The 14320-nt window shown below is 37.8% G+C and overlaps 1 protein-coding gene across 1 annotated transcript in view; it reads right to left on the bottom strand.

Moving 5' to 3' along the window:
- LOC136679749 (ATP-binding cassette sub-family A member 2-like) overlaps positions 1 to 14320 on the bottom strand; it is an 86249-nt gene that overhangs the window by 32276 nt on the left and 39653 nt on the right. Inside the window, exons 2-4 of the mRNA XM_066658418.1 lie at positions 6307 to 6400; positions 948 to 1059; positions 280 to 443 (exon numbers count right to left, since the gene is read on the bottom strand). Of these exons, the coding sequence (XP_066514515.1) occupies positions 280 to 443; positions 948 to 1059; positions 6307 to 6400 (370 nt within the window). The remainder of the gene's footprint in view (positions 1 to 279; positions 444 to 947; positions 1060 to 6306; positions 6401 to 14320) is intronic.

Here is a 14320-nt window from a genome sequence, read left to right as displayed (position 1 = left end):
AGAGAAATCATTATCTAATATTAGATTTGGAATAATTACACTGGTATATATAATACATTAACACTGGAAGAATGAGTAAAATTCATTCAGGATCAACTACAAACACACTGCCAATATAAAGATGCCACCCCAGTATACAGAATGTAACATTGCTCAGTGTGTTTGAATGAACTGCAAGTGCTTGGAAAAACTTCTGGGATTTAAATTAATAGGTAGAAAAATACAGTTTTCTTTAAAAGCTATACCTGTGTGTGTGTGTGTGTGTGTGTTTGTGTGTACCATGGCTGGTGTTAAAATGGTTCTCTAATGGACTCTGAGCTGAACTAAGGCTCTCCAGATGCTGCTGAAGTGACTCCAGCTCCTCCCCCAAACTTGGCCTGTCCGACATAAACAAGTGATTCTGCTCCACAACCTCCCCGATCCTCTCCAACAGCTGAGTTACACTAAGCAGAGAGACAGAGATGGAGAAAGAAAGAAAGGAAAGTCAGTGTCAGAAACCACAAGTGTAAGTGGCTCATCAAATGAAAAAAACCTTTGGTAAAGGAGGGAAAACTGCGTGAGTTCGATTTTTATGAACCTGTTTAATTTAGGTAGGTAAATCAGAACTGAAAACAGTGAAACACATTAAGTCTTCTCACTGCTCATACACACAATTTAAGCTGCAAATAATGACTCCTGTAAGGAGATACAATAGAGTCTGCAGGGTCTAATGTTAGTCATTAGAGAGTGAGAGAGAGAGCGAGAGAGAGAGAGAGAATGAACATAAATTGAGAATAATAGATGTTTAAGATTAAAGAAAGTTATTAAAAAAGAAAAAGGGGGAGGAGATATATGTATGCATAGGGGAAACATGACAGATGACTAGATAAAAAGCAAAGGATAGAAACTGAGAGAGAGAGAGAGAGAGAGAGAGAGAGAGAGACTAACTGTATGAGGCTCTGACTCACGTGGAGTTTTTGTACTGTAGAAATCCAAACTCATCTCGCTGACCATCCGGACACAGTGACTGCATGACCGGAATAATACCCGCTGAGGTGAGGGGGGCTGCGCTGTAGAAGGCTAATCACACCATCCGGAGATACAGAGACAGGGGATGGAGTGATAGTGGAGGGGGAGAGTGGTGGAATGGATTGTGGAAATATTGGGTCCAGTAGAGATGGAGATTATTGGGGCAATAATTAATAAAATATGAATGCAGGAACAGTTTGAAAATTAAATATGGATTAAAAAAAACAGGGCCATGTTACAGAATTAGAAAAGCATTACAAACCCACACAAAATACCAGAGAGGTGCAGAAACAAATTGCAGGGAGTCAGAAGGGTGGAGATATGGAAAACAAGTGGAAAGGGGGGTAAAAAAAAAAACAGAGAAAAGCACAAAAAAGACAGGAAAAGGCAATAGTCATAGCTCAGAAAAATGAAAACAGTCAGCAAGTCCAAGGGATTCAGATGTCAGGTCAGATCGCTTTGGATAATCTAAATGACCTTTAAAAATACACACACACACACACACACACACACACACACATACACACACACACACACACCTACCTACCTACCTGGACTAGCCATCACTGGAATACAGATTTAGTCTCAGTATGTTGCCAAGTCATTAAACCCATGTAATATAGGTCTAGTACAGCCTCCTCAGTTCTGTCTCTCCAAAAAATTATTTAATTTATATCATTTTTGCCTGAAAAAACATCTAACAATTAAAGTCTGACATCGACACGCATCTGAAGACAATTAATTTTAGTTATAGATTATGATAATGCAAAGACTGGGGGATTGTACAGGGTCACTATTTACATGGGCCACAGCTAAAACTTGTGATAATATTAAATGTTTAATCAGAATATCAGGCAGAAAATAATGACAGATTAAGGCAGATATCCTAACCATTGTACTGTACACCAAAATATAGAGATGCCTGGAGCGAAACCAGCATCATTGACAGTTGTTAATTTGTCTGCAAACAGTAAAAGTACTAAAAAGGTTATTTGGTGTAAGGCCAGCAAACTCCCAATGTAACTGAACAGCCATAACATGTGGTGCTGAAAAACTACTCAACATTTTGTTTCTTTGTGTTTAAAATGACTTTTGATGCTAACATTGCTAACAAATACATTAAATGATTATGTATATATTTTCTTTAAATTATTCCAACCTGCTCAAATTTCATATGATCTATTAAAAATATGACTTCACTGTGTTGATGAATGCAGCATTATGCATGCACAGACACATCATACAAGTATATGTCAGGTATATACCACTGCTGATCTCTACTGATACTATTTTATATCTGTTTTTGAAGCATGTATTCCATGAAATGAATACTTATAAATAGATATAAGTGATAATTATATGGAGTCCACATGCCTGAGGGATGTGCATCAGACTCTACAGTGGGAACTTAGCACTAAAATATTTCCCCAATGTTCTGCTACAAGTTAAAATTTTGTGCTTTTTCATAGTCACTTAACATAATAAAGAGCTAAATTACATCTTTTTATAAAATTGTATACTCAATTTAACCTCAGAGGTTTTTGGGATATATTTAGTAATGATTTGCTTGGCTACTTCCACTGTTTGTTTAAAATTTGTTTGTCTTGTACCTCCAGGGCTAAAATAAAGAAGCAACATGTGGAAAATGAACATATCTTGGCTAAGAGACATCCTGACTACATAAGATATAGGTGTAAATTAGATTTTTTTAAACAATCCCTATAAAAACAGAAAGGGAGTTATGGAAATGTCAGATGAATTCTCATTCAGAATCCAAAATGGCTACCACTACAATTTTTAGTTGTGCTACTTACTTTTGTCTATTATTATAGATAACAGCATGTCATAGAGTGTTATAAACCAAAAAATCGAATTTATTTATCTATCTAAACAGTTCCGGGTGAGTTTATGATGATTTAGGCAGTTTGCACAACTAGCATTATCTTGTATTGCTTGGCAGAACATAAGCCTCGCAACAGTAATGAAAAAAAACTTTGAGCTCTAAACAACTCTTTTAAGGTCACTTCACTCTTGACTGACATTGGATTAAGTACAAACCTCTATAAAATATTTTTTGCTAAACAGCTCTTTAAAGTCCTACTTCTCCAGAATGACTACATTAATCCGTACTGTGAAACCTGATATCTACATACTGTATGTGCAGGTTCTGAGGTGGTATTAAACTCTGCTTCACAATCTGAAAGTAATTTCTTCCATCCAATAAAATGTAAGGTCTGAACAGCCCAAATGAAGGAGCACTCCAACTGAAACGCATCATATCAACGGAAAGATTTTCAAAATTCAATTAACCAAAATTGACTGGACCCCCTTAAGAGGGCATTTTACTGCTAAAGTAATCTTGTTGCCTTGGTTTGCCCTATATTGATCCTGTAATTACTAAATTGGGCCTATAATTGCTTTGATGATTTAATGATCCTTCAGTTAATGAACGTCTCTGGGAAATGCATGCGTCCATTCTGAACTCTCAGCTGCTTTACATTCAACCTAAGCCACAGCTGATTTTGGCATCTGTCTCTGAAAGTCAAACACAAAGTTGCTGGCACTGATGGAGGAATACGGAAGGTTACTTAAATATAATCTGCTGATGTTCCTCTTCTTAAAGCGATAGTTCAGCCAAAAAATAAACGTACATAGTTTTCCCTCATATCTCAATATTGTGTCCAAAGTTTGTGTCTTTGGTTTTGCACTATATTGTGAGAGGTCACTATATCGTTCACTACCAAGCCCATAATGCAACCAATCAGAACAGAGGTAATTAAAATATATAATGCTTTAAGTGCAGCTTGTAAAAATCAATTACAGCTGATTCTAGTACATAAAACCAGAGAAATGTCATTAGTGCACCTAATATTGTACAAGCAAAATGTAGAATATTGCCCCCCAAGGGTTTGAATAGTCCAACCCTGGACTCAGCTTGATCGTTTCGCTCTCCATCTCACAGTGTATACTAATAAGCCTCCAGTCATCCCGCGAGTCTGTGATTAGATGAACAGCACTGGCTGTCAACGGCTGGGCATACAGTAAAATCTCCCTAGGCCCGTGTTTACACAAGCTTGTGTCATATTTCTGCTGTTCCAGTGACGGCTCATCCAGTGAGAGATCAGTCCTAATGCGTTCCTGTCTGACATCTGCTTCCTCTCTGACCACACAGCTGAGGATTAACCCCATAAACGTTGTTCTGAGGAAAAAGCTTGATTGCTGGTTAAGTCCATTAAACCAGTAGAGCAGCGGCAGTAAGTGGAAGAGGGAATCATTTTCAATAGTAATATATTGGCTTTTTGTCAGTAGCAATGTTGGCAAATGCAGTGATAATGCTGTGAGGCACACTGTTCCATGTTAGTGCACACAGAGACATTTACAGGCCCTAAATCCTCCCTAAATTTACATTCACAGCTCCTTTCACTTCTTTACTCCTGCACATAATAAAGAAGTGTGTGATTCACTGACTACATTGATACTATCAGCTGATACTGAGAATTTATTAATACCTACGAAATACATTGATATTTTGTTTCTAAATATAATATCATAATATCTAAAGCAATAATGAAGCTATAAAATAATATATAATAAAACTATTGAAAGTAAAACTATTTTTACCATATTAAATTATATCAGCTGATAATATCTGTCATTTTTTTAGGTCCTTAAAATCTGTACAGTTAACAAAGTATTCATATTAGTCAGGCCCTAGTGAGGTCTGAGCTCTGTATCCTTTTTTTTTTTCCTCTGAGTAGGAAGCAAGATCATTTGGAAATACACACATTAAGAGACACACAGTGCAACAAAACAAACCACAACATATAATGACACAATGGAGAGTATGCGGCACAGATGGCACAAAATTCATGAATCAGCAACACTGAGTAAAAGAAAAAAACAATGTTTAGACTTACACACTGGTCCAGCATGCAGTGAACATGCACCATATCAGAGAGAGCAAGAGCGAGAGAGAGAGAGAGAGAGAGAGAGAGAGAGAGAGAGAGAGAGAGAGAGAAAGAGAGAGATACAGAAGAATAAAGAGTAGGACAGAGACAGATAGATAAGAGCAAAGAAAAAATGCAAAAAAAGACAAAAATAGATGGCATGTGATTTCCTTCAGAATTGGAAATAAATAAATGAATACAGAACATGGTGACAAAGACTAATGAGGGTGCTCCATGAAAAGAAAACACAAATAAACCAACACTCAACACTACAGTGCTGGATAAATGCCAACAATCTTTGCAATCAATGGCTGATTAGCAAAGTTGTACAATAGCACTGCGTGGTCACGTAGAAAAGAAGATAAGACCTATTATCCATCACGGGCTGAATTCGACCCATTCATCACAGCCAAAGGCAATCAGAGTTAAGCACTCTTCAGTCTCTCCAATTCACTCACAGCACAAGCACTGTTATTGACTATCACAGTGCGCCCGGGCCTTTGGGCGTTATTTGAATGTGCTGTGAATGAGAACATCTCCACTGCACCTCTGCTTGGTTTGGCTATTGGGGGTTGATTATGAGTCCAATCTTGAGGGATTCCTGTTTTTTTTTCGATACAGACCAGAGCACAGGTTTGAGGTTCCTTCCAAGTGTGGATTGCAGAATGCTTCTGTTCAAAGTTTGGGGAAATCTTCAAACATTATGAGAAATATATGACTGTTGATCACGCTCACTGCTACTTTTCAAATAGCAAAGAACCTTAAATGATTTCTCTGATATCAAAAGCAAGTATTGCGTAAATCAGTGGTTCCCTAAAGTGGGGGTGTGAGCCAGCCAATGTTTTTTTCCCCCAGCTATTTTTAACAGCACCCTGTTGCTGCCACCTAAATGTCATGTAGTTATTATTTTATTGTATAATTTAAAAACCTCAAGTGATCATTTGCACCGCACTGAAATTTAAAAGTGAACAGGTCAAAAAATGGTCCTGAGACATAACACAAGAGAGATAAACTAAATATGTTGTTGAAAAGGCATTTAAATGCATTGTATAATGGTCTAGTGTCCATAAAAATGCACTTAACTAATACATTATAAATAAAAATGGCATATACTTAACATGAGATACACATATACAAAATTTGTAATGTCATTATTTCCAAGGTAGATTTTTGTATTTAAAAAACTGTATAGAGCCACATGTCCCCAAAGTTATGACACCCTGTATATCCACTGAATAGAAGAAACACCTCTTCCCACTCTCTCTCTCTCTTCTCTCGCTTGTTAAAATATTTTTCTTTTCTGTGCCATCCTCTGTTATCCTGTGGGCCCCAGCACTGTTCAAAGTCTTACCTTCTTTCACTGGGATGGCGGGCTTCTTCTGTCTCAGACCCAGCAGGATGAAGAAGAGGACAAGTGGGATGAAAATTTCAAATGCCAGCACCCACTGTGAACACACATACAAAGAGAGTTGAAAATAGTGGGCAGAATAGAATATCTTATCATAACTGTGATAAATTACCTCATGATACAATTTCTGAATATAATCACTGGTACGTATATCATCAGCAGGTCTAGAATCCAGCACAATATAAAATATAATAAATGGGGCCTGTTAAAAACAATGCCCACCATGGGATGGGTATCATGCCTAACAGGCTGAAGGGTTTAATTCAATATCTTTGGAACGAGCTGGAGTGGTGTTTGTGATCCAAAACAGATCCAAAATTAGTACAGACAATAGACAATCTTATTTCTATTCAGGTAGGTGAATGAAACAGACCTTCTCATAATGTTTCCAACCTCAAGACTAAAGCCTTCCCAAATGTTTAAGATTGTTACTGCAGCAAAAAAGGGACATGCTCTCGCTGAATACTATTCATTTTAAAAGACATTTAGATAAGTAGGTGTCCAAACCTTTGACTACATTGACTACATACTGTACATACACATACTCTCAAGCTAGGGCTGGGCAATTAATTGAAAATTAATCGAAATCGACATTCAGAACTTCTAATCAACATAATCTTGTTTAATTTGATTATATCCATTACTTTTATTCTGTTGTGTCCCCACTGTGTGTTCATGCACTGTTCCTTTAAAACCATGCTACTAAGCTGTAATCACATGATTCTGCCACTATCTGCCACATGGAAGCAACCTAAACACCGAGGTAGACCAAGCCACTCAAGTAGCCCGGACCAAACAAAAGCACGCCGTCTGTGGTTTGGATGTGTTTTGCTTTGACTTTAATTGAGACGACACTGAACAAAAAGAAGTCAGTTTCAACGACCAAAGCACATTCACACACCAAATATAAACAATGCTCAGAAAACGAGAGGAACAAGCTCTCAGCAACATTTGAAAAAAATATATCCCATATTTATTACTGGAGCATATCTACAGTACAAGCCTCGGCACTGAACTATGAGGGTCATAAATACAAAAACAAAATAATCATTCATCATTAATCGCAATCTTGGTAAAATGTACAGTCAATCATGCTATTGATTTGTGCTCATATCGCCCAGCACCATCTCAAGCTCAGATTCTCCATCCACAGACATACACAGACCATCTGATAAAATTATACTCAAATATGGCAACAACAAAGGATTTTTCTTACACTGTGCATCTGTACTTCAACACAATATTTTTTTTTTGTAGCAGTCCAGTATAAAACCAGTTTTGACAAACTCTGAGGCTCTCAGAGCAATATATACTCAACCATCTGGTTCACAGAGTCATCTTTAAAGGTTATATATGTTTAATTCATTTTTATTCAAAATTCCCCTTGATTGAATTTCCATTCTGAGTACACCTGCCACTGTCAACAAAAAAACTTTTGATTTCTATTCCAGCCCTAGGTTTCTCTATAATGGACAGGATTTCCATCAAACCACTCTAAGTGACACCGTTTACATATTCCAGAGATTAAACAGAGTACATCATACCCTCACACACTCACTGACACATAGGAGCAATGGATGGTCAGTAGGGTGACTCCAAACCACCTTTACTCTGTCACTTTCTATTTTCCTGACCGTGGATCATCACACTGCCCGGGCTGATTTAGCCGAGTTTCACTCAAGCCAGTTAATTTAGTGTTTGACGTGAAGGTCGTCCACTTCTCCAGACGGCCAGCGTCCGGTGCCAAATATGCAATCTCTAGCAGCCTTACGGCCCAGGGCTTTCAAAAGTGGCCTGTTTTGCAAATTCATATATAGCAACAGAGGAGAAATCATAAACATTGCATTTTATCCCCACACACAGACCTGCATTTACACACCAATGCAGGTGGCTTAAAGGATGAGTCAGTGGGGTAAGATAAAGTATAAAAATATATGCTTACACTGTAACACTAAAACAACTACACCAGCACATATTTATACACTCTTTAACATCCATATGAATGTCAAACTCTAGATTTTGATACTCATTAAGCATTTCAATTATGTTATAGAGGTAGACAAATAATACTTTTTATCTTATATAGTGCTCACACATGTTGTTGTATGGAGTATTGCAGACAACAGGGATAACTGTAATTAATACAAATGACTATTGGATATAGACAGAGTACCTGTGTAGGTAGTGCGGGCTTATCACAGATTTTCTGCAAGCATAAAGAGATATGTTTTGAGATTAGGGCTGAATAAAGACAAAGAAGGATACTGCTTAATCAAAGGTGGTAGAGAGTTCCAGAAGGGAGAACTTCTAAAAAATGTTTGAACAAAACAATGGAGATTGGATGGACGGATAGTGAGCGTCCCATGTATAGAAGACTTAAGAGGATTCATTAGGAAGAAAGATCACATAAATAGGGGGAGAAAGGGCCTTGTAGGTAAGTAGAATCATTTTAAATTGCATGCGATATTATCGGAAGTTAATGAAGGTGTTGGAGAAAAGGTGCAATATGTTGGTGAGACAGCAACACTATTAATGTCAAGAGTAAAAGGAAAAGTGTGGTTAAGGGTTGATTTAGAGCAGATCAGAATGAGTTCCATTTGTTCGCTGCTTAATTTGAGAAAATTTTGCTTCATTCATTTTTCTGATTTCTGATAAGCAGGATTCTAAAATACAACAAACAAGAAGGGTCTGAGCACTGAGCCCTGTGGAATGCCTTAAGTGACAAGGAGGTGTGGATAGAGGATATAAAATTGCTTTGTATTGTTTAAGTATGATCTAAACCAGTCCAGGGCAATGACATGCTCATGCAGCCAAGACAAAAGAGTGGAATGATCCACTGATACGAAGGCTGCTCTTAGGAATCTTGCCTAAGTGTACTAAGTAGTGTACAGTCGTATTTCTGGAAAGGTTGGGGCACTTTATAAAAAGCAATAAAAAGGATAATTTGTGATTTGTTAAATCTCTTGAAGGTTTATTTAACTGATAATGTTTTCACTGACCATCTATATATTTAGAATTGTATCTGCCACTCAAATACAAAGAGGGAAATAAGGGTAGGATTCCACTAAAATCAAAAAAATGTAAAAGGCGTAAAAGTAGCATCCACCAAAGGCTCAATTTTCACAAGCAAAGAGGACTCATGGCTCAACACTTTTTACCAAACTTAATGAGAGAATCATTTAACAGTTGAAGAAAAAAATATTTTTTTAGCTTTCTCAAAGTAAGACTGCAAAAAAATTAGGTCTTTCACCATCTACCCTACATAATACTGTGAGAAATCCTCAGTCTAAATCAGGCCTGGAACCTCTTTAGAATAAATGTAATCGTCGAGGCCTCATACAACACTGCAGGAGAAATGATAAATATCGCCACATAGGCTCGGAAGTAGTTCAGAAAACTATTGTCACTCAACACACTTCATTAGGAAATGCAATGAGAAATACTATTAGCAAGAATTAAGACACACATAAATACTATGTATAGTAGAGTTCTCTGGGCCTAACATTATCTCAGGTGTTATGAAAGAGAGTAGAAACATATGCTGTGGTCAAATTAGTGACTTTCTCAACCTATTTTCATGAAGGAGACCATCCAGATTTTATCAACGATAGGTGCAAAAGCCAACACCCATCATGTTATGGAGTTATTTTTGCCTACAGACTGGGCAACTTGCATACTTTATGTGAAGGCACCATTGATATGGAAGAATATACTGGAATTTCAGAGAGACATTTGCTGCCAACAACTTGCCGTCTTTTCCTGGCATGCCCATGGTTATTTCAGCAAAACAATGCCAGGTCTCCTTCAGTTACAACAGTGTGGCTTCATAGTCACAGAATGAAGATGCTTGACTTGACAGGCTTCAGTCCAGATCTGACTGCTATGGCATATCATGAATGTACTTCACAAAATATTCTTACTTTTTGGAAATAGGTTAAAGCTTGAGGTTCCAAACTGGGAAATCAAATCCTAGTCTGTTATGAAGAGAGCAGATGTGTTACCTACTGCACTATACCAAACACAGTTCTAAGCATTATTTTTGTGCTTGTATGACAGGTAGCTAATGGTCATTTCAATGAGCTGTGTAAGAGCTTGAGTGACAGAGACAGTCAAACCCAGTTCTAACAAATACACTTGAAGCACATCATGACCTCAAACTCTAGTTCTTGAATAACTCTAAAATGTATGAGCCAGAATAGACTAACAGGCCCACAATAAAGAAGCCTGCTTTAATGAATCCTTACTTTCCCCTTCACAGCAAAGATACACACACACACACACACACAGCAGGGGGCTTCTCTAAACACCTCACTGAATCCGCTCGTCTCTTTACTCCCTTATGGAGGATGGAGGACATGATCAATGTGAGGAGGATGATGACGATGACGACTAAGGCTTAGTTAAATGAGGTTAGACCTATTAATAGTAGTGTTGTTTTTGATGCAGACTGATGTCCTTTCTAGGAAAGCAGAAATATACTCAGCTTACAGCTGCATAATGTTGCAACTGATTGACTGTTATTATTCTCTCTGTAGCACTAAAAATTTAATAGAGACTGAAAGTGATAGAGCAAAAAAAGAAAGAAAGAAAGACAGAAAGAATTAAAGAAATATGTGCTGGAGAATGCATCTGAATAAAACTTAAAGAAATAAAGGAGACTAGAGTTGCAAAATTCTGGGAATTTTTAAAGTTGGGAAATTTACCATGGAAATTAACTGGTTTTTATGGGAATTATTGGGAATATTCAAAGCTAAAGGTGGGAAACTTACATATAGTTTAAAAAAAGAATATACTGAAGCATAATCTTGGCTAAAATAATTTGATACAACAGTTGAATAGCAAATCTGCTCCTCAATCCCAGGCACATGGCACATTACACACTAAAGGGCTATTGAGACCCCTGCACTGTTCATTCCTCCATCACATGTACAGCATATGTCCAGATGATTTCTAGAATCCTGACACTCACCTACTAAAAGCACACATTTGGACCAAAGGACTAACTAAAGTCAGGAAATGTCTGATGAGGTTCATATATTTATTGTCAGTAATAGCATTGAAACATTTAAGAAACTATTAAATCAAGGTATGATCTCACAGTTGCTTGCTATCTGGTAAATCATAAAAGCTCAATGAGCAATTTAATTTAAGAGACTTGTTTACCCAGGCTAACAGGCTAGCAAGAGGTTAGCTTACCAAGGCTAGCTACTTATATTTTTGCCTCAACAGGTTTCCGTAACCAAGAATTAATACTTATTATTTAATTATTTAACATTTTGAAGACCATTAGCTTTAGTGCTTTTACACTTTGTCATTTTATTCAACAGAACAATGCCATGTCAACTATGACATCACCTTTGTCATAGTTATTACTTGTATTGTTATGCCTACATGTCTGCTGTTGAAAAAAAAAAGTTGATGATGAAAGTGTATGATATAGTTCCTTTAAATGATCCAATATTTACTATTAGTTCCCAAAATACCCATGGAAAGTTTACATTTTGGAATATGTCCTAAAAGTACCAGTAATTTACTGGAAATATATCGGCACATTTCCACCCCTTTGTAACCCTAAAGGAGACTGAGAAATATATTGGGAGAGAGAGAGAGAGAGAGAGAGAGAGAGAGAGAGGCCACAGGTCAGTATGTGGGTGCTGACCGTGACGTTATTGTTATGATCACTGACCACAATGTGGCTTTCACTGCAGTCAGGCAGTGTCCACACACACCACAAAATAATCTGACATCTGACTACACAAAGCAAGAGTCAGAGAAAAAGTGGGTTTAGCAGTTAGCATGAATGGTTGTTTAATGTCTGTCAAGTGTTTCTCAGCCTTGTTCCTGGAGTCACCCTGCCCTGCACATTTATTGATTTCACTCCTCACAACACACCAGATTCAAACAATCGGTAAATAAACAAGTGCATTTAGAGTTGCACTGTGTGTGATACAACAGGGAAACCACTAAAATGTGCAGGGCTGTGTTCCCGCAGGACCAGGTTTGACAAATACTGTTCTAGCATATGTCTTACACACTTACACACACACACACACTTAAACAATGGAACATTTTGTCATTAAATCAATCTGAATTAAACTGCATTTTAAATGAATGGGTTTATTCTTAATCAAAATAAAATATACTAAAATGACCCAAAATGGTCTACATGTGGAATCAGTACAAATGAGTGACGAAAAAGAAAGAAAGAAAGAAAGAAAGAGAGAGAGAAAGAGAGAAGGGGGGGGGGGGTGGGACAGCAATTATTCATATAATGGCACTGTTGTTAAGCTTGGCCAATATTGTTCTTTGTACATTTATGCCAAAAAAGCTAGAAGGAGGGTGGGTGAAAGAGGGTGGGGGACAAATGTGTTAAAGGAAGCAGGTGAGTGAGGTTACGAGCTTTTCTTCCACTCCTCCATCATTCCTGTCATACATGTGACACTCCATCTCTGTGTATGAAGGTCACAACAAACAAGAACCCTCCTCTGCTTCACTCACAATACACAAAGAGCCCACTCACACTTACAAAGCTTCAGTTACTACAGCCTGAGAGCAAACACACACACAAACAAACACTTGTTTTTATCTGTATGGTGTTGTACATATGTACTATGCACAATATACTTACTGTATGAACAAATCTATTGTTTTATGTTTTTAAAATTATTTTTAAAAGCCCACTGCCCTCTACATTTTGTAAAAATTAAGCAGGTTTCATGATGAATGGACCAACAAAAATGCCCTAAACTGTTAGGAACTTGTACCTGCTTCCAGCAGAAGTTAAGCGTATTTTCCTTTCCTTGTAAAATTATTGTTTTGGATATAAATGTTTATACAAATATGAATGTATACGTGGTAAACAGTGGAATAACGGCGTCAGGATCCTGGGGTTGAGGATTCAAGCCTGGTCTCAGGTCACTGTGTGTGACGTCTGTTGTGTTTTCCCGGCTCTGCTCTCCACAATCCAAAAGACATGCTGGTAGATAATGTGGTTGTCCATATATGTGAGTGTGTGAGAAAATGGGTGTTTCTGTGTGTTTCCTGTCCAGGGTGTGACCCCCACGCCTGTTGGATAAATGAATATGAGAAAAGAGTGGAGACAGGGTGGAGGTGGGAGCAAGTTTTAAGACAGCAGGCTCAGTGTGCCTGATCATGGCTGAACATGGCTCCGTATATGGGGATCAGCAGGAATGACCCAGCGCGGACGAGCGAGCTGACATCGAGTCGAGATCTGTCTCCTGAACTAAGTGAAGTGAGTTTGTCTGATGCAGAAATGACATGAATTTGCAGGGTATATTTAAGGCTGAGAGGAGTTTGGGCGTGGATATTTATGCACTGTTCTCAGCTTATCTTATGCTCTTTTCTTGGGTTTTACTACAAAGAATTATTTTTTTTTTTTGTCTAGGAAATGCAAATAAAATCAAACCAACACACACACACACACAGTCACAAACACCACACTCATTGTTGAAAAGCACTGTCCAAAAGAGAGTGCTTGTCGCTTTTTAAAATTCCTGAAGCTTATTGATTTCAAGGCCCTGGAAAGGGCAAAGAGAATGCATTTGATTAGAATATTAAACAGCACGCGCTTGTGTTAGAGCAGTGTGAAAATGCCTCTTTAGTTTTTCTGGCTCTGAATTTGCATGGTGGAGGCTGATCTTCCATTATTTATAGACGCCCCAATGCATCTGTCTGCAAGCAGTGTGCAGAGGTGCTGCCACAGACACACACACGCATGCACGCACACATAAACATAGTCAATAGTCGCATAATCAATCTCAAAGTTCAAGGCCAAAGGCAAACAATCAAATCAGCTACCAAAATCAGAAGGCAAACACAGTGGAATGAATTTACACAAAGTGAAGTTAATATGGGTACAGGCCCTGCTCTGCCTACAAATACTTACATAAAACTTTACATAAACCCAGTTTAAGCTTTTAGAACATGGATAGAGTGT

The sequence above is a fragment of the Hoplias malabaricus genome, chromosome Y, assembly GCF_029633855.1.
Source record: "Hoplias malabaricus isolate fHopMal1 chromosome Y, fHopMal1.hap1, whole genome shotgun sequence".
In the NCBI taxonomy this organism is placed as follows: domain Eukaryota; kingdom Metazoa; phylum Chordata; class Actinopteri; order Characiformes; family Erythrinidae; genus Hoplias; species Hoplias malabaricus.
The sequence above is the reverse complement of the archived record's forward strand: the minus strand, read 5'-3'. Positions and strand labels throughout refer to the sequence as shown.